Below are 23,872 nucleotides of genomic sequence, written 5' to 3' on the forward strand. Positions count from 1 at the left end.
ACTTACAAAAGGAGATTTTTTAAAAAATTCCTTCAAAAATAGCCAATATGCATACAATCTGTTCTACAGGCATTCCTGAGTGAGTTATTATTCTGTGTAGAGCACTAGAAAAACACTAATATTACTCACACATTATGGTGTCCTACTTTATAAGAGCCTATTTTGCTGTGCAAATTCATCTCAGAAGAGAAAATTGCATGTGCCCATATGTTCCAGTGCTGCAATTGCAATGAATTAAAGGACCAAATCCAGGTACTCATATAACCAGGTTAAAATTGGGAGTACTTCTGTGAGGAGACTCAATTATCTCTGTTACAAAGAGCCCTTATTTCTCTGCCGTGTGAGAGGCATCTGTCAGAGATAAATTCCTGTCTTTGTCAGATGCTCTTTATCCTCCCTAACAAAAACAAGCCCAGGGAGATGACAGTTAAGTCGCACAAAACCAGGGCTCGGGACTTCCTGAGAAACTTGTCTTGAAATCAGAAGTCAGATTCCTGGCCTCCATCAACCTTCACAGAACACATTTCCCTTCAGTAAACAGCCGCACATTGGTGATTGAGTACCTCAGGATAAAATAAAGACCTTAACTCTGTGTATTCTTTTTCATGAGAGTACAACTAAGAGGTTTTATTTTCCACTCAGTGTTTCAGAAAGGAAACCTGGAGCTTCTAGAAGCCTATCTTCCTGGCCCTATCTCCAATCCAGCACCCATTCCACCCCCAACCCCCACCCACCCCATGGCCACCAGGCTGGATGACATGTTGCCCAAACTCGCTTGGAGCTTCTCATTCTCCGCATGCCTTTCTTTGCTCAGGTTGCAAGAACCTCACCCTTAACTTGCACCCTGTTGAGATGCTACCCTCCTTTATGGCCTAGTTCAAAAGTTTTTTAAGAAAGCCTACCTCCGTTTTCTAACTGGAAAGTACCTTTCCTTCCTCAGAACTCCCACAGCAAAGACAATGATTGTTACCAGACACCTGCAAATCTGTGTATCCTGAGCCCATTCCTTACTGGCTGTGTCACCTTGAGCAAGTAATGTAACCTCTGAGGCTTGGGCTTCTCATCTCTAAAGTGTACCTTCTAGAGTTTTTGATAAGATTAAATAAGAAAACTCGAGTGCAGGACTTAGCAATATATATTCAACAAATGATGGCTTCTCTCCAGCTCTCCATTATGAATTTCTGTCACATTCATGATTTTGTGCTTCTGTTCCCGCTCTTCTCATCCAGCATACATACGTGTGTGCGTGTGCACTTGCGGCTACCAGCTCCATGTAAGCAGAGCGGGCGTTGTTCATCTCTGTGGTCTCCTAGCACCTAATACTGTGACCTATGCGTATAGAGAAGGCACTAAAAATATTTGTTGGAAAGTAATTAGTATATTAAACACATCAAAAACATTTAAAACTACAAACGTTAGAGCCAGAAAACCAGATGGCTTTTGAAAATAAATAAGAATTAACAATTAAAGCACCAGATAGAGTTTCTCAGAGAGTAACAATCGAATTGCAAATAGATCCATCAAAGTCCCAGTTCTCTGTGAACACAACAGCGAAGCAGAAGCAGACGGGGCAAGCACTTCGGTCAAATGGTCAATGACTTATCTACCCCACATCCTCGATTCCCATTACCTTCCAGCCTTTGAATCTCTTCAGCTGTCACTTCCAGTGTCTGATCAGATAGGGAAGCAACTTGGATGACCTGATAGAAGAAAGAATGAAATGTAGAGAGGCATGTATGTTTGTCTTTAAACAGAGGCAATTCTATCTTTTATAAAAGATGAGGAAACATCAAACATAAAAGATCTCTGGGTTTAAGGAGACGTCAGTGTCCTCCATTGGAGACTAAATCTTAGGCCTCCTTGTTTTGGGAGTGGTAATAATACCGCACGCAAATGATGGTTCCAGAAAAAAAAGCTTCATTTAAAACATCACATAATAAACTAAAAAGACCAAAAGGGCAATTATGGACGAGAAACATGAATAAATAATCATATATATTTCAGTCTCAATGTGCAGTACTTGCAATGACAGAACTGAATCAACAACTCTACATTCAATGAGTAAATAAATGTAATTATAAACATATTCAGCACATCACTGTATACCGACACATAGTTTTTAAAGCACTTTTCACAGCTCAGCTCCTAAGACCCAAGATCCATCTGAGGTACATCAGTGAAACTCATGTTTGGGGGGCCTGAGAGACACTTTGTCCGTAATTTTCAAACAAAAGAAGAAAGTGACTTTCCCAAAGTAACAAATAGCCCATAGCAATCACCTGGTTTCATAGAGAAAAACAGCCAAACAATCCAAAGACCACAATTCTAGATTCTAAATATTAAGTTAAAGGGTGCAAGGAAAAAACAACAACAACAACAACCAAACCTAAGCCATAGCGTGATGACTGAAAGGCAGAATGTGCACTTTATAAAATTCTTACCAGAGAAGACTGTTCATACTACCCTTGAGCGAGCACACATACCACACATCAATCCTCCCGAAGGTGTAAAGAATCAGAAGGAACTCTTCTGCAAACATTACCTAGCGTGGCATTAGAAATATTCACATAAACCAGCATAGATTAGAGTCTTTACTCCAAAGGATTTTAGTTAAACTTACCAGCTGGGCAAAAGTTGTAACTTTTAGTCTCTTGAAAAGCTCATCCTTTTTGTATCTATAATCTGAAAAGCAGGATAGGACAAGTAATTTTCTAGGTATATTTTTCTTAGAGGTACTCATTCTTTCTACCCATCAAGTTAGACAGTGTAATTTTCAAGTGATTTATTTGCTTTTACATATCTTATCTCATATAGGATCCTCACAGTACGGTCAAAATGAAGTGTGCCACACATTTTTATCACCTCTACATTCCCACCTTTGCTTTGGCTGGCAGGAAGCCTAAAGTCAATTTATAAGTCATCTTTTTGTGTCTGGTGACTTTACCCCTTGCATTTTTTCTATCTGCTTACCATCTTCCCCCTTTTACTTCTGCTGTCTTTCTTCCTTTTGACCACTGTTGTAGTACGTGCATTTTATAAGACACTTGAAATCCTTTTCCCAACAAAGAGGGTAAGGGGGAATAAACGCCTGCATTTTGCAAATGAGGACAGAGACCCAGAGAAGCTCAGTTGCCCCAGGTCAAACAGCTGGTAAGACATTCACACCCTATTATTCTAACTCTGCCCGGATCTGTTCCTGTGGTTACAAATTATGCTGGAGACACAGGACAACCTCCCCCCACCTCTGCCCCAATCACCACCGCCACTGCCACTGCCACTGCACTGGGAACAAAGTTAGGCCTGGTGCTGATAATCTTTTCTATCAGTTTCTCTGCGACTCCACTTCCGTAAAAATCCACCTACTCAGTGTTCCAAGATGAAAAAGTTCCCGAGATCTATTGTGCAGCAGTGTCACATTTAAAAATGGTGAAGAGTGGGTCATCTGGGTGGCTCAGTGGGTTAAAGCCTCTGCCTTTGGCTCAGGTCATGATCCCAGAGTCCTGGGATCGGGCCCCACATTGGGTTCTCTGCTCCATGGGGAGCCTGCTTCCTCCTCTCTCTCTGCCTGCCTCTCTGCCTACTTGTGATCTCTGTCTGTCAAATAAATAAATAAAATCTTTAAAAAATATAAATATAAATAAATTAAAAAAAATAAAAATGGTGAAGATGGTACATTTTATGTTAGGTGTTTTTTGTTTGTCTTTTTGTTGTTTTCTTTTTAACCACAGTTTAAAAGAAAAATCATCCTCCTGAAACATCAGTATTTATTCAGCTCTATCTTGACAGTCCTGAGACATGACTCAAATGGGGACAACTTTTATGCTTGTTTGTTGTTAACGGTTCTTCATATCACATTGAAAGGTCTTAAAATTTAGCCAGTCTCACACGATCTAGTATCTGTCCCACAGAGGCATGTTAAAAGTTAGCTTCCTTAAAATTTCCTGAAGATAACTGCCAATTCTGAAGAGTTTTCAGCATGGAGCTCCCACCCACCCTCATGCTCCCCTTCATCTCTACATTTTTATATTGGCGCCATGATTCTTTAAGTACTTCCTCATTAATCCCGAATTACTCAAGGTTAGGTGGATAATTACTATGGCCTTTGCAGGGTAGAAGTCGCATAAACCAAGACTCCTAGCAACAAAGGAAAGGATTAAAGGTATTTAAAATTATTTACCTGGTGTTACTAGGTGTTACTAATCATTTCCATGAATTTTCCAGAAACCAACACAGAATGAACCCTTTGGAGGGTGTTAGCTTGGTTGACCAAAACACCTTATGACTCAAGAGTCAGGAAATCATAGTACTTTAAAAACTAGACTTCTGGGGGCACCTGGGTGGTTCAGTGGGTTAAGCCTCTGCCTTCGGCTCAGGTCATGATCCCAGAATCCTGGGATGGAGCCTCATGTCGGGCTCTCTGCTCCGCAGGGAGACTGCTTCCCTTCCTCTATCTCTGCCTGCCTCTCTGCCTACTTGTGATCTCTGTCTGTCAAATAAATAACATCTTAAAAAAAAAACAAACAAACAAACAACCAGACTTCTGTCACTATACCAAGACTCTTTGTTACAGTGAATTCAAGCTTCTCTGCTCTCCTATGTCTCAAAGAGAGACAGGTGGCTAATAACTAACCATAACTTCTAGATAAGTCTCATAATAGCTTCTTCTGGATACAACAAGCTAACAAACCTAGATACAAAGGAGCTCCTAAGACCCATGAGGACGCAGACCCAAGACTACCACCAACCTGCCCACCAAAAGTCATTTATATCCATCACAGTGGCAATTAAATAAACCAATCAAGAGAGTCAACAATTTTCAAGTAGCTTGCTCTGTGGCATTTCTCCACTGATAAATAGTTACATAGTTTGAAATACTTCTCCACTTCTTCACATTCCCAGTACAAAATGTACCCATCCAAATCCCCTTTGACAAAGTAGAAATGATCTCAAATGAAAAACAGGCTCTCGTCTATTCTGCTGACTGGTATATCTAGGATCCTCTCATAGGCACTCAGAATCCCGCTGTACATTTGAACCTGAACTCTACATACCTGGTTCTTGTTTAGAAGGACAGCCATCGTTAGGACTCTCTGACATTCTTACTCAGAGATAAAAGATCGACCTGGACGTTTTACTAGTAAGTTTTAAAGTTTATTAAAAAGGCTGACTTGGAAAGCTCTGTCAGTCTGTCCTTGCAAGGGCGAACAGAGCTTTAAGAATGGAGCTTCTGCTACCCTCACTTCTCCCAAACTCCGGGATGAAGACAAAAAAATTCTAGTTTCAGATATGTTATCAAGTTTTGCTTCTCCGGTAAGTACGGAGTCTCGGGCTGGCTCTCTCGAGTTACTGGAAGGACAGAGACCTGACTATCTAGGATGCTTCACACTGGGTTCAGCTAGTGTCATCCAACCACCAGAAGCCAAGAATGGGCTTTGTGAGCAGTCAATAGACACAGAGTGTCTATTTTCCTGAGACAGAGCAGAAAGAATATTCAGATTACAAAGGAATTCTGCGTTTTCAGGGTTCTGTTAAAACACGTTAGTAGCAAAGGGAAGTTGGGTTCACAGTGGAAGACAAATCAAAGGAAGTAAGAGAACAAGGTTTGTGATTTCACAGAAAGACATGGCATCTAAGGTAACCCGAGAAAAGTGAGGGGTCTAGGGTGTCACAAAACAAGGCAATATTCTCCTCCCTTGTGACCCAAAAGAACATCTACAGCAGAAAATGGGGAAAGAGAAGGGAAGAGCTTCCAAAATGTAGATCTCAAACCAGAATCTGAAGTAATTCTAGTCAGGGAATCAGCACAAAGTGTGTGAAACAAAGTGAGAGGAGCCTCCTGTCTTACTAAAAGGAAGGCCAAAACTTCTCAAGAGGGAAGCAAACATTTTCAAGGACTTTATCTAGAGGTATTTGGGTGTGTGGTGGGGGAGAGGGTGGGGAAACAAGTTCCATTTAAAGTTTAGATATTAGAGAAACCACATTGTGCTTTTTTTTTTTTTTTTAAAGATTTTATTTATTCATTTTACAGAGAGAAAGATCACAAGTCGGGACAGAGGCAGGCAGAGAGAGAGGGGGAAGCAGGCTCCCCGCTGAGCAAAGAGCCCGATGTGGGGCTCGATCCCAGGACCCTGAGACTATGACCCGAGCCGAAGGCAGAAGCCCAACCCACTGAGCCACCCAATGCCCCCACATTGTGCTTTTAAGAAATGTTTTAAACAGGGTTCCGCAATCTACGTGGAATGGGACATTTTCAGAGGACAAATCTTGGTGTGGACATGAGAGCTTACACTAAGCTTCGAATGGATAGGAGGCAAAAGGGATTGTAGGCCCAACCAGAAGCAAGCCGGCTGAATTTTACCTGCTGTGGATGAACTAAGGATGACAACAATGAGGCATGGGTGAGTAATGAGATTTTTTTCTAAATAAGTTTAAAATGGTAAAATATGCTCTCTCTCTCGCTCTCCCTCTCTCTCTCTCTATAAGTATACTTATGTAATGTAAAGTATAATAAAAGTACAAAATGTGCTATAAATGATTGAAGAAGAAAAGGATGGTGTGACAATTACACAGGAAAAAACAAATGTCTGTAACAGCCCTTACAGCCGAACACGGCAACCAGCAGGGTCACAGCATAAAGCCGCCCCGGAGTCCCCACACTATTGGCTGGGGTTTCTTAATACCACAGCAATTCAAAAGAAGCAGAAACATTATCATTTAAATTAAAAGGCCTGTTATAAAAACAGAAGTTATGGTGAATTCTGGGTTTGTAATATTCTCTTCCCAAAGGATGTGTATTACCAGAGTGAAGTTCTGAACTGGGAACCATTAGAGGGCCTCTTGCCTCCCATTAGCTAACTACTCCCCTGGCACTGGGTTCCTCTACTGAGGAGATGGACAAATCCATCTTAGGAAACAGATGTTTCTACTTCTTTCGTTCTGGCCTTGGTTGTGTACACTTTCCATCCATTTTGGACACAAGTTGAAAAATTAAGATTTTGTGCAAGGGCGATGCACTTGGTGACTAGTAGCTTATCTTGGAAGCAGATTACTTTGTAAAAAGGACGTGCATGAAATATGATTTTTAATTAAAGGAAAGCAGAATGCAATGAATTCAGAAGGCATGGCAGCACCACTTAAGACTAAGCTTGTTCCCTCTCGCCCCTCCACGTCTTTCATGAATAACCGACTAATTTATACGCCAAAGGAGGCTATGAAAGGAGAGGTGGTATGCTTACTATCTCAGGCATAGAAAAAACGAAGAAGACAGGAAAGATCATGACTTTGAAAAAGGTCGTGGAGATTGCAGTCCAGTGAAACAAGAAGCTGGGATGCTCACTGCCTAACTAGAGAGCTCATTCTGCATTCTAACACTAACATCTCCTGTGGGATGTTAGTTGGGCAGAACTCAGCCCTCAGGCGACAACCTTAGCAGCTGGCTGGGATGGAACATGGGTTTCCCACATCCTCCTTGGCACCTGCCAGGCTCGCCCGCCTCCCATAGCTCTCCATGCCTGTCAGCTGTAGGACGGGGCTAAGGTTGTTAATAACCTACTTCTAGAACTTCAGGGCTCCATTATCCCAGAACCTCAATAGTGTTACTCACTTTTTTTGATCTCTTCTAGCTTCTCTGTGTATTTAGTCATACTGTTACCTAGAAAGAGAATAAAACAGGCTTTTAGTAGAAGAAAATGAGCGAACACTGCAAGAACAGAATGGAGTACAAGTATTCCCTAAGCCTTCCTATCCTCTTCCTACAGAATCATAGTAGGTAAATTGGACCACATTAATAGTCTTTTGGATTATATAGCCTCGTTAAATGATGAGGAATCAAGGGTCACATGTATTGAAAGCGTACACAGCAAACACTAGGAAGTCCCAGGCCATACAAATGATCACTTTATATAATCTTTTCTTTTTTTCTCTTTTTGAGTCAAGACTTTCCTCCTCCCTTTATTCTTCTATAATCTTTCTGTGGGGAAATTGTGCCAGTAAGAAAGAAAGAAGCAAGGATCTCTCTGAATGTCTAAAATGTGCTGCTGTGGCTACCCAAGCAAGCCCTTGCCCTCTGCTTAGTCTTTGTGGTTTCCCTTGCTTTCCTGAACTTGGTCTTCAACTTTTCTTGCTGATGTTGCAGCCTGAACTAGACCACACAGTCTGTGCCCTAGTATTCACCATGGATTTGATCTGCTAAGAAATAACAGCAGATTCCCACCATTGCGGAGAGCACTGAGCCCTCGTGTTCTATAGCCTAGTTCTACAATACTGGGGCTAGCCAAGGTGGTTTGGAGGGTTTCCATACACTAAAACTGGGCCAGGATCCTTTTGGTTTCCGAACGAACTAAAGGTCTAGTTCCCAAGCCAGGGGCTATTATTTTTCACTGGGCATGCTTCAATTTGATTCAACACAGCAAGCTCTGCCTGGCATTCGAAAGATACAGCAAAAAAGGGGAAAACTGTTTCAAAGTTTTCTCATTTTGAAAATTGTGCTAACTTTTAAGCTTTGGGAGCAGCTAGTCCGATTCAGTCCCAACTTCAGATAAAAGAAATGCTTTCAATTAATGGCACGAACTGATGTTTTTTAAGGACTAGCCTGAGCTTTTCTTCATGTTTTAGGTCAGAAGTAGAGAAAATTCTTGCTCTGAAACTCAAAATACATCCTCAAAACAAAACAAAAAACTTACAACATGTTATTTTATCTTTACTTATAAATTCATCAGAGAATAAAATTCCACTGAGTTAAAAACACTTGTTCTTTTTTTTTTTTCCACTTGAAGACACACACTGTCCAGATCAGGATGAGACAGCATGGCACAGTGTAGCCCTACAGCCAGACTGTGGCCTTCCAAAAGCTCAGAGAGACATGACAGCAGTCAGGGCTGCTGAAACGTCCGAGACTTCTCAGGCGAAACCCTGAAAATGCCTAAGAGATTCAAACAGCACCCCAGACCAACATAGCATCAAATACGATCTTTTCTAGGTTCTTCAGCTGGAAGTGACCTGAGATGTGACCAGATTTCTGGAGCGGGAGCCACGAATTCTTCCTCAACACACACACTTCTCCCTTTGCAACTTTGACCTCGGGGGGAACCCATTGGTCAATACAACGGGGAAAGACATGACAAACGTCTCATTCTTAAACTATTTTCGTAACAGCTTTTGGTCACGAGTGTTCCTGAGTCCCCTATATTTGTGTGTTGCTGACCCAGCAGTTAGCTTCTTTTGGCCTGGCAGCTTCAGGCGGTCTCGTCAGAAGGCTGAGGTACAGTGGCATCTGGATGGCTCAGTTGGTTGAGTGTTTGCCTTCGGCTCCAGTCATGATCCCAGGGTCCTGGGATCGAACCCCATATCGGGGCACCCTGCTCCTCCTTCTCCAGATCCCCCCTTGCTTGTGTTCCTTCTCTCACTGTCTCTCTCTGTCATAAATAAGATCTTAAAAAAAAAACAAAAGGAGGCCGAGGTACCAAAAGGATCACCGATTTGTCCAGTGATAGCCGGACTGAATGTTCCCAACCTCCTGGTTTGTAATATGGCTCAACGAGAACATACTGCTTCTCTCGGGAGTGCTGCTTTTAAAAAACACGATTTCACTGTGAGGTAAATATGTAGGAAGTGTGATTTCCCTAATAGTAGCAGGTGGGACCCATTTTACTGCTCTGAACTCCCCGAGGCACACCACACATGGAAGACAATAGCCAGGCTTATTATATGGCCTTTATTATTAAAACATTGCATTTCCAGTCTAGAGAGGTTTCCACCAACAGCCAACCAACACCAAGCCCATTTCTCAATCAATCAATTATCAGCATTTTCTGAGTATTTACCCAGCACTTTGTCTTTGTACCAGTGGGGCCTCACAACAACCCTGTGAGGTAGGCCGGCGCTCCCTTCTGTTTCTCCCACTAAAGGAGAAGGCAGGCAAATGCAGTCTTTTGCAGAGGTATACAAATATTTGGTAAAATTAAGAACAAATCTGAGAGGGTGACTGATAAGAAGGTCTTTTCATTATAGACATTTATTCTATCCAAGCATTGGGGGAAAAGAGGAAATGGGAAATTTCTGCATTGTTTCAGGTGGAGAAAGACACTAGGATGCCTGCCATGAAAGATCCTTAAAAATGATCTTAGAAAGTATGAAATGTAGTATTTCACCCCACTTCATAGAACACTTTTATCTTACTGGATAAGTTTATCTTACTGGATCTAATTGCATCTGAAAACAGGCTTTTGACTACCTTCTAAAAAGACTAGAAATGAATCAACTCTGTAATTGGCTTATTTATAAATGCAGCTTTGTTTCATACAAACCAGTTCTTTTCTTTTAACTGAAATTACACATTACTGCTAGATAAATTTTCTGAGACAAGACTTTGATTAAAAGAAAAAAAATGTCAGTGGCTCCCCATTGCTTCCTGACTAAAGTTTAAACTCCTTGTTCTAGAGCTGAAAGCGCCAACGTCTTACCTGCCTCTTCAATCTTGCCTTAATTACTAAACTTGACAAACTCTCCGTTAGTCTTCTGTTCTCTAACATGTCATCTTGTCCATGTAATCATAATAGCTCACCCAGCTGGAAGTGACCTTTCCCTCCTCTGAACTTCTACAGACTCAGCTCACCACCCACAAGGAATTCATCATCCTACCGCCTCATTTGTGTGCAAGTCTTATCTACCTTCTGATAGTGAAAGCCAAAGACTATTTACACACACACACAGAATCTTTATCTCTTTCATTGTCTAGCACAAAAGGTACTTGGAATTATTTGCTAAGTGAAATATACTATGAAGATCAACTATCTGAAGAATCCATATAATGAATTATTTTATAACACAAGTTATCGTGCCCCCAATTTGGCTTGCATTTGCACAACTTGATCATTATCACAGTTTATGTTTTGTACTATCTATGTGACATCCATATTATTTCAAGACTTGGGTAACCTCGAAATGTATAAGGTGGCATTCGGCTTCTACCTAAGTTTATATTTTAAATTACAAAAAAGATACCTACACACACACCTCTCTCTCTCTATATATATATATATACACACACACACACACACACATATAGACATATGTATTTATATACATAAAAAACTTTCGCGATTAGAATCAAGAGACAACCCAACTCCATCAACAGTGCTATACAAGAGAGTGCACAGTCAATAAACGGAGTGACTCATTTGTTAGATTTTTTTCCCTTTGTTTTCCTATAATTTAATAACATTATTTGTACTGAGCCAGTATAGAAAGCAAGTGATTTTGAGCAGCAGCACTCTAAAGTGGGCAAGATTTATAAGGCATGAACTCAGTTGCTAAGAGACAACTCCATTGCTTTATTTTTCTTCAATATTTCCCTCCTCTACTGAGAAGTTCTTTGGCTCAGAAGGAGCAGAAAGCGTGAAAAGAAGCACAGTGGTCCTTTGTTAATCTCAGTAAGTTATATGAGTGTATAGTACTTTCTGGTTTATAAAAGGCTTTCACATACATTTCTTCCTTTGACATAAGAAACAGAATTAAATACTAAATAAAAGTGAAGAGTACCTTGTCTATAATGAGTTTGAGTGCTTAAGATCAAGGCTATTAGCAAATATTCAGGCAGAGTAGAGGCTAAAAAAGAAAATGACTAGTTTGTGTGGTGATAACAAGAGTAATATGAATTTTTAAAAAATTGAAAATAAGGCTAGAAGAGGCACAGTGGAGAAAAATCTACAGAATTTTAGAAAACTGAAGACATTTGAAATTAGACTGGCTAGAGACTGAAATGAGAGGCTAATGCAGGCGATGAAAGAGTGCAGGACACTGACAAAGGGAGAGCCCTGTGGTTTGGAAAGTGTCCCTTCATCAGCCTGTGGTGCTGCGGAACAGAAACCCAGAAATGGTGCTTGAGAATACACCAGAACCCTGCGGTGGAGACCGAACAAAACGCCGTCAGGGATTTCGTCAGAAGCATAATCCATTCATGGCACTGGCTGGCAAGGCTGGGGAGCCGGTAAGAGACACCCAGGCACCTATGGAACAAAAGAAATATTTGAAGTTCAAAATGATTCTGCTGTTTCTAGCGTGGCTATATAGTAGTGTTTGAGTTTATAGGAGAAGTAGAGTCAGAAGCATAGAAGTCAAAAATAATCTTTACCCAGGAAGAAGACAGCAGTCTTTGAAGAACTCAGGAGGTGATCTGGGCGAAGACCGGAGATACCATGCAATTCTTGATTCCTTGTGATTAACTCTGAATTGCTCACTGTTTGGTAAGAAAAGATTAAAGACCCATCTATTTTGCCTAGAAATGAGGAATGCTCACTCACACCTGGCCCTATTTCCACTGCTCTGACTGCAGAGCTTAAAAACGTACCATAGACAGGGGCTCCTTACTCTCACGGGGCTATAAGGTTATTCTTGTGCTCTCTTAACCAGGACTCCTCACCCTTTGCACCTTTCGGTACACATATAAATGATAATGTTTGAACAAAACGCTGGTGTACATGCTGGGTGCCCTGGGCCTTGATGGCTACCCAGAGAGCTAACAGGACATGTATCACGGCACATAACCAATAGGCCATGGCACACCAAGCGGAAACTTTCTCTGAATACACAAGGAGGTAAGTCATAGGAAAAAACCATTAAAACCTTCCCCTGAAATTGACTTCAAAATCATGTCTAAGTTTGAAACAACAACAACAACAACAACAACAAAAATCAAACACTAGCATAGTCCCACACTGACTTTAAAATACCGTTTTAAGCAATGGAGTACACTTTGGACCTTCCAAAAGCTATTCTAAAACTAGTTTGGGAGACTTATGACTCCAGGAAGATGAGGTAGATGTACTTTACTCCTTCAGCTAAGTACAACAAAAACACTGGACAACCCACAAAATGGGAGAAGGTATTTGCAAATTATATTTCTGATAAGGGTCTAGGATCCAGTCTATGTAAAAGAACTATTATTATACAGCAATAGGGAAAAAACAACAACAAGAAGTAAAAACTGGACCAATGATCTGAATAGGTATTACTCTATAGGAGATACACAAATGCCAGTAAGCACATAAAAAGGTGCTCAACATCATTAGTCATTAGGAAAATGCAAATCAAAACCACAATGCGATGCCACTTCATATCCACAAAGATGACTATAATCAAAATGATGGACAGTAACAAGCATCATCAAGGATGTGGAGAAAAAGAACCCTCGTACATTACTGGTGAAGATGCAAAGTAGTGCAGCTGCTTTGGAAAACAGTTTAGCAGTTCCTCAAAAAATTAAACACAGAGTTACCACATACGGTCCTATGTGACTCCTAGGTACCTAACCAAGAGAATTAAAAGCATATGTTCACACAAAAATGTGTACATTAATGTTTATAGCAGCATTGTGGCTAAAAAGTATAAACAACCCAAATGTCCATTAATTGGCAAGTAGATAAACAAAATGTGGAATATATTTATATAATAGAATATTATTTGGCAGTAAAAAATAATGAAGTATTGATACATGTTGCAACACAGACAGACCTTGAACCCATTATGCTAACTGAAAGAAGCCAGACACAAAAGGCTACATATTACATGATTCCACTCATGTGAAATGTTCAGAATAGGCAAACTATGGATACAGTAAGTAGACTGGTGGTTTTCAGTGACTGGAAAAAGTAAGGAATGGGAAGTGATTGCTCTTGGATATGGGCTTTCTTTTTTGGGATGATAAAAATGTTCTGCAATTAGAATGATGACGGAGTCACAACTTTGTGAATGTACTAAAAACTTCTGAACTGCTTAAAAGTATGAATTTTATGGTATGTAAATTATACCTCAATTTAAGACAATAATATATCAATTATTAAAAAAGACTGATTAAAAAAAAAAAACCTGGACATTACATATAAAATATAAAAAAAGACTTGATAGGTTCGAGACAGGAGGGCAGACTGGGTAGGGACCTCAGGACCCAAGAAATGGCGTGATAGTTGACTTACTTGGCTTTTTGTTTTATCTGTCTTGCCTGTTTGTTTGCCTCATATATCTTAGACTTGGAGCTAAAGAAGCCAGCAACCCGGAAACACCAATGGACAGACAGGAAAAAATAAATCCCTCATAAAAGCCTGCTGGCTCCACCCAAAGGACTGGGGAAGGGGCAGCCCAGCAAGCCAGAAAACTGTCAGACAATAACTGCTTTACTCCAACCAAACACCACCCTCACCTGTCAGCAAATGTTGGGGTGGTGGGGTGGGGGTGAGGTCGGGGGGGGGGCTTGATTTCTATCCTTGCTGGGCTATGATGAGGTGCCATCAAAGCACCATAAAGAGGATCAAGGAGGTGGGGATGGGAAAGTACTCGATACGATGGCTGAAGACTTCCCAAATTTGACAAGAAACATGAATCTATAGATGTACATACAAGCACAGTGAATGCCAAACAGGATAAACCCAAAGAAACCCACACCAGATACATCATAATCAAACTTCTGAAAACTAAAGAAAAGAAGAACCTTGAAAGCAGCAAGAACAAAAAAAGCCACGACACCTTACCTATATGGGAAAAACAGTTCGTGATCAGAAATCATCACTAGAAGAAAGTGGCACAGTATTTTTCAAGGTTTTAAAGAAAGTAATTGTCAACCTAGGCTCCCACACTCAGAGAAAATTCCCCTCAGGAATGAAAGGAGATCAAGACATTTTGCAGATGAAAGGAAACTCAGAGAGTCTGTTTACCAGCAGACCTACCCTAAAGAAGAGCTAAAGAAACTTCTCTAATCAAAAAGGAAAAGTAGGGACACTTGGCTGGCTCAGTCAGTGGTGTGTGTGATCTTGGGGTTGTGAGTTTGAGCCCCACATTGGGTGTAGAGATTGCATAAAATAAAAATTTTTAAAAAAAAAGTATTAAAAAAAGAAAGAAAAAAAGAAAAGGAAAAAGAAAAAGAAAAAAACTTAAGGAAAGAAGAAAAATATGAAGAAGCAAAAATATGCATATGTACGTTTTTTCAAGTGCCTATGGAATAAATGCCAAGATAGTCCATATCCTGAGCAATAAAATGAACATCAATGTTAAAGCTAATTTAAAGGTATTTTTAAAAGACTTTTTTTATTTATTTGAGAGAGAGAGAGAGATCATGAACGGGGGAGGGGCAGAGGCAGAAGCAGACTCCCTGCTGAGCAAAGAGCCTGACATGGGGCTTGATCTCAGGAGTCAGGATCATGACCTGAGCCTAAGGCAGACACTTAACTGACTGAGCCACCCAACTGTCCCCCCATCAGTACAATTTATTAAAAAATCGAAACAGTGTTCTTCAACCACAATGGGATCAAACGGGAAATCAAAATAACAGGAAAATCTCCAAACCCTAGTAAATGAAACACCACACTTCTGAATAATTCATGGGTCAGAAAGATAGTCTCAAAGGAAATAAAAAGGCACAACGAACTGAATGAAAATGAAAATACAATATATCAAAATTTGTGGGACACAGTTAAAGCAGTGTTGAGAAATTTACAGCACTAACTATATGCATTAAAAAAGAGGAAAAGTCTTAAAATGATAAGCTAAGTTCCCACCCTCAACAACCTAGAAACAGAAGAACAAATAAACCCAAAGCAGAAGGAAGGAACAATATATATGAGAGCAAAAATCAATGAAATTTTAAACACCACACGCTTGTTCTTCACAAGTATCAGTAAAATGGATAAATCCATGGCAAAGAAAAAAGGAAAGAGACACAAATGAGCAGTATTAGGGCCTAGCACTTCAGACAACAGAAGGATAATAAGTGAAGATTACAGTCCTACACACATAAATTTGAAAACTTGGATGAAACGTACTAATTCCTCAAAACACACAAACTACCACAACTCACCCAATAGGAAACAAGTAATTTGAATAGTCCCATAACTATGAAACAATTAAATTCAAAATTTAAAAACTCTCAGGAAGGAAATCTCTAGGTTCAGATGGTTTTACTAGAGAATTCTACCAAATGGTTAAGAAAGAATTAACACCAATTAACCAATTAATAACAATGAACACCAGGGTTTTTTGTTTTCTATTCAGTATTTTTTCTAATGGTGTGCTATTTTCTTAAACTGAGGTATAATTTACATATGATAAAAGTCACCTTTTAATTTAGGTTTTTTTTTTTTTTTTTCAAGAGAAGAGAGAATATCAGTGGGAGTAGGGTGGGGGAGGAAGGAGCAGAGAGAGAGGGGGAATCTCAAGCAGGCTCCAGAACCAGCTCAGAGCCCAATACCAGATTCGATCTCACAACCCTGAGATCATAACCCAAGCCAAAATCAAGAGTCAGATGCTTAACCAACTGAGCCACCCAGGCGCCACTATAAGTCACCGTTTTTAAGTGTACAATTCATAATATACAATCTCTTCCCAAAAATAGAACATGAGGAAATACTTTCCACCTCATTTTATGATGCCAGTATTACCCTGCTACTAAAACTAGACAAAGACAGCCCCCCCACTGCCCAAAAATTGCAAACTAATGCACATCATTAATATAGACATAAAAATCTTTAGCCAAATAATAAACAGAACTGAGCAATATATAACAAGAAGTACACACCATGACTAAGTGAGGTTTGGTCCATGGATGTAGCAATAGTACAATATTTGCAGATCAAGGTAATCCACCGTATTAACCGGCTAAAGACAAAATCATATAATTATATCACTTGATGCAGTAAAACCATTTGTTAAAATTTAATAGTCATTCATGATGGAAAATTCTCAGAAAAACAGGAATAGGAGGAAACTTCTTCAGTCAGATACAGCTAACGTTATACTGGATGACGAAAGACTGAATGCGTTCCCCCTAAGATTAGGGAAAAGACAGGATGTTTACTCTCATCACTCTTATTTGACATAGTTCTGGAAGTTCTAGCCAGTGCAATAAAACACATACACAGACTGGGAAGGAATGAATAAAACTTCTTTTTTGTAAATGACACCACTGTCTACAGAGAAAAGCCCACGGTATCTACCAAAAAAACCAACCAACCAAAAAACAAAACAAACAAACAAAAAACCCCAATAAACAAACAAACTCTTCTCTTTCCTAATAAGTGAATTTAGCAAAGTCCTAGGATTCAGGAGAAACATATAAAAATAAGCTGTAATTTCTATACATTAGCAATGAACACAATGACACCAAAATTAAAAAGATAACACCAATTACAATTGCTAAACAAAAAATGAAATACTTAGGTGTAAATCTAACAGACATATAAATCTAAGAGACAGGATACTTATGCTGCAATTTGTCCCCCCTTGTGGACACCTGCAACCACAGATTAGTACCAGACCCTACATGTACTGTTTTCCCTACACTAATATACCTACGATAAAGTTTAATTTATAAATTAGGCACAGTAAGAAGTTAACTACAATAACTAATAATAAAAAAGGAAAATTATAATACATACTACAATAAAAGTTATGGGAAAGCAGTCTGTTTTTCAAAACATCTTATACTCCTCTTCTTGTGATGATGTGAGATAATAAAATGCCTGATGAGAAGTAAGTGAAGGACATAGGCATTGTAATGTAGCATGAAACTACTACTGACCTTCTGAGATGAATCAGGAGGAGGAGTGTCTGCTTCCAGACTGCAGATGACCGCAGGTAACTGAAACTGGAAGGTGGGGGGCAGCAGGGGGGTGGGGGACTAGTGTACTATAGTAATAGACTGGAAAACTCGACATAGTAAAGATGTCAGTTTTTTCCTAAATTGGTATATGGGTTCAATGCAACTCCTATCAAAATCAGAGCATGGGCGCCTAGGTGGCTCAGTGGGTTAAAGCCCCTGCCTTTGGCTCAGGCCATGATCTCAGAGTCTTGGGATCGAGTCCTGCATCAGGTTCTCTGCCCAGCAGAGAGCCTGCCTCCCCGCCCCCACCTCTGCCTGCCTTCCTGCCAACTTGTGATCTCAGTCTGTCAAATAAATAAATAAAATCTTTAAAAAAAAATCAGAGCAATGCTTTTTTGGTAAATGTAAATGAGATTATTCTAAAATTTATACGGAAAAGCAAAGGAATTGGAATAGCTAAAATAATTTGTAAAGAGAAAGAAAGTGGGAGTAATCAGTCTAACCAATTTTAATCAAGCCTGTGAGATAGTGGTAGGATAGACACATAGATCAATGGAACAGAAGAGAGAACCCAGAAATGGACCCACATAAATGTGCTAAACTGTTCTCTGACAAAGGTGAGCATACAAAATTCAATGGAGGAAAGGCAGGCTTTTAACAAATGGAGCTAGAGCAACTAGACATCCATAAGCAAAAAGTTAACTCTGATCTAAGCTGCATATCTTATACAGTAATCACCTCAAAATGTTTTGTTTTCTCTTTTTGTATTTTTATTATTTATTTATTTGAGAGTGAGCGAGCAAGAGCAGGAGCAGAGGTGAGGAGCAGAGGGAGAGGGAGAAGCAGGCTCCCCACTGAGCAGGAAGCCCTGTGCAGGACTCAATCCCAGGACTCTGGGATCATGACCTGAGCCAAAGGCAGAAGCTTAACCAAATGAGTGACCCAGGTTCTCTCTCTCTTTTTTTGTTTCTTATTTTTTCTATTTATTTTATCAAAGTGTATTGTTGACTTAAGTGTAAAACCTGAAACTATAAAACTTTTAGGAAAAAACTTTGATAGAAAATTTCTGGGATCTAGTCTTGGCAAAGAATTCTTAGACTTGACAGCAAAAGCATGATCCAGAAAAGGAAGCCTGATACACAGGACTTCACCACAATTAAAAACTTAGGCTCCTCAAAGACCCTGCCAGAAAAATGAAAAGACAAGCTATAGACTGGAGAAAATATTTGCAAACAACAAAGGATCAGTAGCTCAAATCTATAAAGAACACTCCACATTCAAGTTAAAAAGCAAACAGTCCAATCAGAACCCAGGCAAAAGACATGAAGAGAAACTTCACTGAGTCAGATATACAGATGGCAAATAAGTACATGAAAAGCTGTTCAACACCATTAGCCATCAGGGAAACACACATCAAAATGGTGATATGCCACTATTCAGCTAGCGGAATGGCTAAAATTAAAAATGGTGACACCACCAAATGCTGGTTAGGATGTTGGGAAACTGGAGCATTCATTCATTGCTGGGAAGAAGGTAAAATGGTCTAGCTACTCTGGAAAACAGTTTGGCAGTTCCTTAAAAAACTGCAAATACAACTATCATCTCACCCAGTAATTGGACTTCTGGGCGTTTATCTGGGAGAAATGAAGACTTATATTCACACAAAAATCAAAACATGAATGTTTATAGCACCTGTATTTGTAAGAGTTAAAAAGTGGAAACAATCCAGAAGTTCTTGAACAGATAAATGGTTAAACTGTGGCACTTCCATACCATGGGAATACCACTCAATAAATTAAAAAGTATCAACTAATAAATGCAACAACCAATAAATGCAACAACCTTAAGGAATCCCCACAGAATTATGCAGGGTGCAAAGCCAATTAAAAAAAAAAGTTGCATATTGTATGATTCCATTTATATAGCATCTGTGAAATGACAAAATCATATAATTGAAGAACAGATTAGTAGTTGTCAGGGGTTAAGGAGAGGGTGAGGGTAGAAAGCGGATATGCCTTTAAAAGGACAACATGAGGGATCCCTACAGTGGAAATGTTCTGAATTTAGACTTGTATGTGTCAATGTCAGTATCATGGTTATTATACTATATAGTTTCCATAAGATGTTACTATGGGAAACTGGGTAAAGGGTACATGGGAACTTTCTCCATGATTTCTTAAAATTGTGAATCCATAATTACTTCAAAATAAAAAGTTTAATGAGCAAAACACTACTTTAAAAATCTGGGGATATAAAAGGCTATCGGCAATTACTATGAATTACAAAAAGCAGATTTCAGTATCTCAATTTAAAAAAAAAAGAGGAAATTAATTTCAGGTACTATTTATTATTAAGTCAAATTTTAGTTAGGAATTGAGGAATGGAAGGGAAAGAAATGGGTTTTTATTCACAAATCCCAATTCAATTTCCAGGAGAAAAATCTATGAAGATACAGACAAACCTATATATCTGAAATAAACCTCAGCTCTTAAAAAATTTTCATTTTAAGAAGGTTCTAAAAGAAATGCATTCCTTTATAGTTGCCTTTTAAATGTTATCTGGACCCCTCAGAAAAAAATATATAGCATTTTTAACCAAAGTGCTTCCTTCACAGAATAGCTTATTCCAGAGGAGTGGGTCACAGGTACAGTTAAGGGGGTGGGGGGGGGGCAGGTAGAGATGGAGGAATTGAAGGCATTTGTGGTAGAAGGAATGAGGCTCAGGGAAAAGCTGGGGCAGCTGGCTGAAGAGACAGTGGCCAGGCTCCACACCAGGTCTCCTGATGTACCACTGACTTCTGCACCCTGCATTCAAACCCTTGTTCTGTCTCCTTTCATTGAACTTGAAGTAAATGACACAATCTCTGTGTCACAATTTCCTCCTCCTCAAAAACGGAGATAAAATTTTCTACCTACTGTCAAACAGGATATTTGCAAGGATAAATATCTATACAGCTTGGAAATGTTTGAAAGAAAGGTCCCAAGAAATTGTATCTGCAAAGGTGGTTCATTTAAAACATTCAATTGAAGTTCATTTTACATGAGCAAGCTTGCATAATGGAAGACAGTAATTTCGAAGGAGACTGGAGGAAGGGAAAGACAAAATGAAGGAGATTCAAACCAAGTCAATATCTTGTCTATATCTTCTTGGTTGTCCTCAGGTTACCCGTGGCAAATTCAGCATTGCCAAAGGCATGTGGTGCCCCAATCCACTAGCAAAACCTTCCCAATAGAATGGATTCGCCACAAAGAACTTTGAATGGTTGAAAAACGAAACAAATAAATCAAAATCTCAAAAGCCTACAAATCCACTAGGGACCCGGGGAGTGGTTAAGCTCTTTGACCACAAAATTCACAATTTATACTCATCTTTCTATGTCCATAACTTTGCATGTAGTTGGTACTCGGCAAGTACTGAATTGAACAAGTGTATACAGATACTATCTATTATTCCAAGTTTAAAGGAATATACTTGAAGTGTTTCAAAAGAGAGGTTTGTTTGTTTATTTATTTATTTATTTAGGGGTATTTATTTAGCGTCAGCCTTGTAATTTATTGAACAAGGTTTTTATCAGTTTTGCAATTTATAAGAAGCTAAGTTATGTAAAATTTTTACTGATAATCTGAAGGAAAAAAAAAAGCTTTCAAAGACAGAGCGTGAACCTGGAAGGCCATGGGACTGGAATGTGAGAAACTTTGAGCTTTGACTGACAGCAGGAATAACAGCCTGCTTCTTGACAGTAATTTGTTATTGGATTTTTTTTTTTAAGTTTTAATTTTCTAATATTTACTCACCAGTATCCAGTCTTGACTTGATATGCTGATACCGTGGATTCTGTGGTATTCTTTTGGTCAGATACTAAAAATTAAGAAAATTCACAATTAACTGAGAATCATATATTTAAAAAGTAGAACGGATGATAAAATTTCATCAAATTTAAAGAAGAAAGGAGCTCTAGAGGTCCAACTGTCCCTTCAGTCAAGAACTCTTCATGACAACATTTCCACAGGTGAAGATGGTTATCTTGTTTCTATCAAAATATTTCTTTTTTTTTTTTTTTTTTTTTTGGTCCAAATAATCTCATAGCACGAGTAATTTGGGGGTGGGGGTGAAGAAAAACTCTTAAAGATGATTTCTGACATTGAGCCAAATTAGTCTCCCTCTAAGTTCCATCCAATCCACTGTCACAACCCAGAATAAGACACCCCCCCTCCACCCCTGCCTCAAGAAATCTGTGAAAATAACTAAAGGCAGCTCTCTCACCCTTCTTTTTAGTTTTACTCTTTGTATGATGATTTCTAGGCCATTGCCCCTGGACACCCTCCAGATTTTATCCATCTCTTCCCTGAAAAGTAGCACTTGGACCCAGACCTGAGCACTGTGCCCAGATGCTGCCAGGCCAGGACCTGGTTTGGCAGTCCTCCCTGCTGCTTGCCTGGAGTCTGAGGCTCCACAGATGTCACTACAATGGTGTCCACTCTTGGGGCAGCTGAGGCTCCTCACGGCCCAGGGTAAGTTTGTGGTCATCCAAAAATGGCTATTGTCCTGTACTCTGGGAGTGAACTCAAAGTCCAAGCACAAGACATTTATGCATATTAAGTTTCAGGGGTATTGGTGAAAGCCATCAAAGTGAGGGAAGGCTGGTGAATTGACACTTCAAGATACAGCTTTCTTGCTTGGGCCTTTTCCTGGCCTACAAGAAAGAACATCATTCGCTCAGTCACAGGCAGCTGTGGAATAGGAAACTGAAACTGGCCAATACACTTCTGGCTTCATCTTCCGCCCCTCTTGCACGTGTTCCCTTATTGATGTTGCCCGAGAGCTCCCCTAACTTGCGGCACTCACTTTAGTCTCCAGGCTTAACAAATGTCTGCCTAGAATGCCTTTCCTTGACTTGCCCTTAGGTAGAAACTTACTTCCACTGTAAGTTTGACCACAAACTTACCCAAGGTGGAATCAGGCATTTCTTCTCCGTGGCTCCCAGAGTACCCTGTATCCCTGTTTACAACCTGAGCTGCTTCTCTAGATTTCCTCAAATCTGTATTCATCCAGAACCTAGTACACAGCGGACACATTTGCTGATAGGCAGTCAACAAATGAGTATCTAGAATGCAGAGTATAGAGGCGCCTGGGTGGCTCAGTTGGTTAAGTAACTAACTGCCTTTGGCTCAGATTATGATCCCAGAGTCCTGGGATCAAGCCCCGCACTGGGCTCCCTGCTCAGTGGGGAGCCTGCTTCTCCCTCTGCCGGCTGAACTCTCCCCCTCTCTCTCTCTGGCAAATAAATAAATAAAATCTTATAGTATCTTATAGTAATCCCCTGGTTCCTTGGAAGAGAATACCAAACTTTATTATTATTATTTTTAATTACTGTAATTAATTACTTAGAGAGATAGTGAGAGAGGGAACACAAGCAGGGGGAGTGGGAGAGGGAGAAGCAGGCTTCTTGCCGATCAGGAAGCCCGATGTGGGGTTCGATCCCAGCCTGAGCCGAAAGCAGACGCTTAATGACTGAGCCACCCAGGTGCCCCTATTTATTTATTTTTTTAAGTAATCTCTATACCCAATGTGGGGCTTGAACTCATGACCCCGAGATTAAGAGTCACTTGCTCTACCAGCTGAAAGAAAGAAGAAGAAAAAACCGGGTGGAGAACACCAAACTTTAAAACCCGAATCATCTGCTCTTAAAAACGTAGTTAGCTACAGCATGTCCTGCTGGCCAGTGTTTTAGATTTCAGAGACCAGGAAGAATTTTTTTAAAACTGGGGGCACCTACAGAGAAAAATCAACATTTAATTTTGCCAAGAAAGGACATTAAAAAGAAAGCACAAAACTCATAACCACCATCTGATGTTTTAATACCTAAAATGTAAGAAAGAAAAAAAAATCCCAGAATAAAAAGATTGGTCTTTAAGTGTTATTAAAAAACTCATGACATTGTCTGTGTTTTCCATTTCACTCCAGGCAAGTGAACACTTAGCACTGGGCCTCAGATGTGTGTGTGTGTGTGTGTGTGTGTGTGTGTGTGTGTGCGCGCGCGCGCGTGCGCGCGCATGCGTGTAACCCCTGAGCTATTTTATCCCTAGAGAAAGACTGGAAAACTTCAGTCTCCCTCTGACCAGCAAACTGCTGTCTTTAAGAGAAACTGACTCTGACATCGATTCCAACTCTTTCCTAGATGAAAACAGAAGATTCTTAAGTGAGAGAAGGGAAATATCTAAAGACTGAAAAGGGGAACTTTAGAATAAGATCCCCCCAGAGGAAAACAATATCATAGCAAAACAAACC

General features: G+C 39.8%; 1 protein-coding gene and 1 long non-coding RNA gene across 2 annotated transcripts in view; one reads left to right on the top strand and one right to left on the bottom strand.

Annotated features, from left to right (window-relative positions):
• CEP41 (centrosomal protein 41) overlaps window positions 1-23,872 on the bottom strand; it is a 47,900-nt gene that overhangs the window by 11,833 nt on the left and 12,195 nt on the right. Inside the window, exons 2-5 of the mRNA XM_059171870.1 lie at window positions 21,379-21,442; window positions 7,604-7,651; window positions 2,621-2,682; window positions 1,631-1,700 (exon numbers count right to left, since the gene is read on the bottom strand). Of these exons, the coding sequence (XP_059027853.1) occupies window positions 1,631-1,700; window positions 2,621-2,682; window positions 7,604-7,651; window positions 21,379-21,442 (244 nt within the window). The remainder of the gene's footprint in view (window positions 1-1,630; window positions 1,701-2,620; window positions 2,683-7,603; window positions 7,652-21,378; window positions 21,443-23,872) is intronic.
• On the top strand, window positions 5,192-9,152 carry LOC131829768 (uncharacterized). The gene is made up of 3 exons (XR_009352987.1): window positions 5,192-5,310; window positions 6,029-6,398; window positions 8,978-9,152. It is a non-coding gene; the product is annotated as an uncharacterized LOC131829768 (long non-coding RNA).

The sequence above is a fragment of the Mustela lutreola genome, chromosome 4 (genome assembly GCF_030435805.1).
Source record: "Mustela lutreola isolate mMusLut2 chromosome 4, mMusLut2.pri, whole genome shotgun sequence".
Lineage (NCBI taxonomy): Eukaryota > Metazoa > Chordata > Mammalia > Carnivora > Mustelidae > Mustela > Mustela lutreola.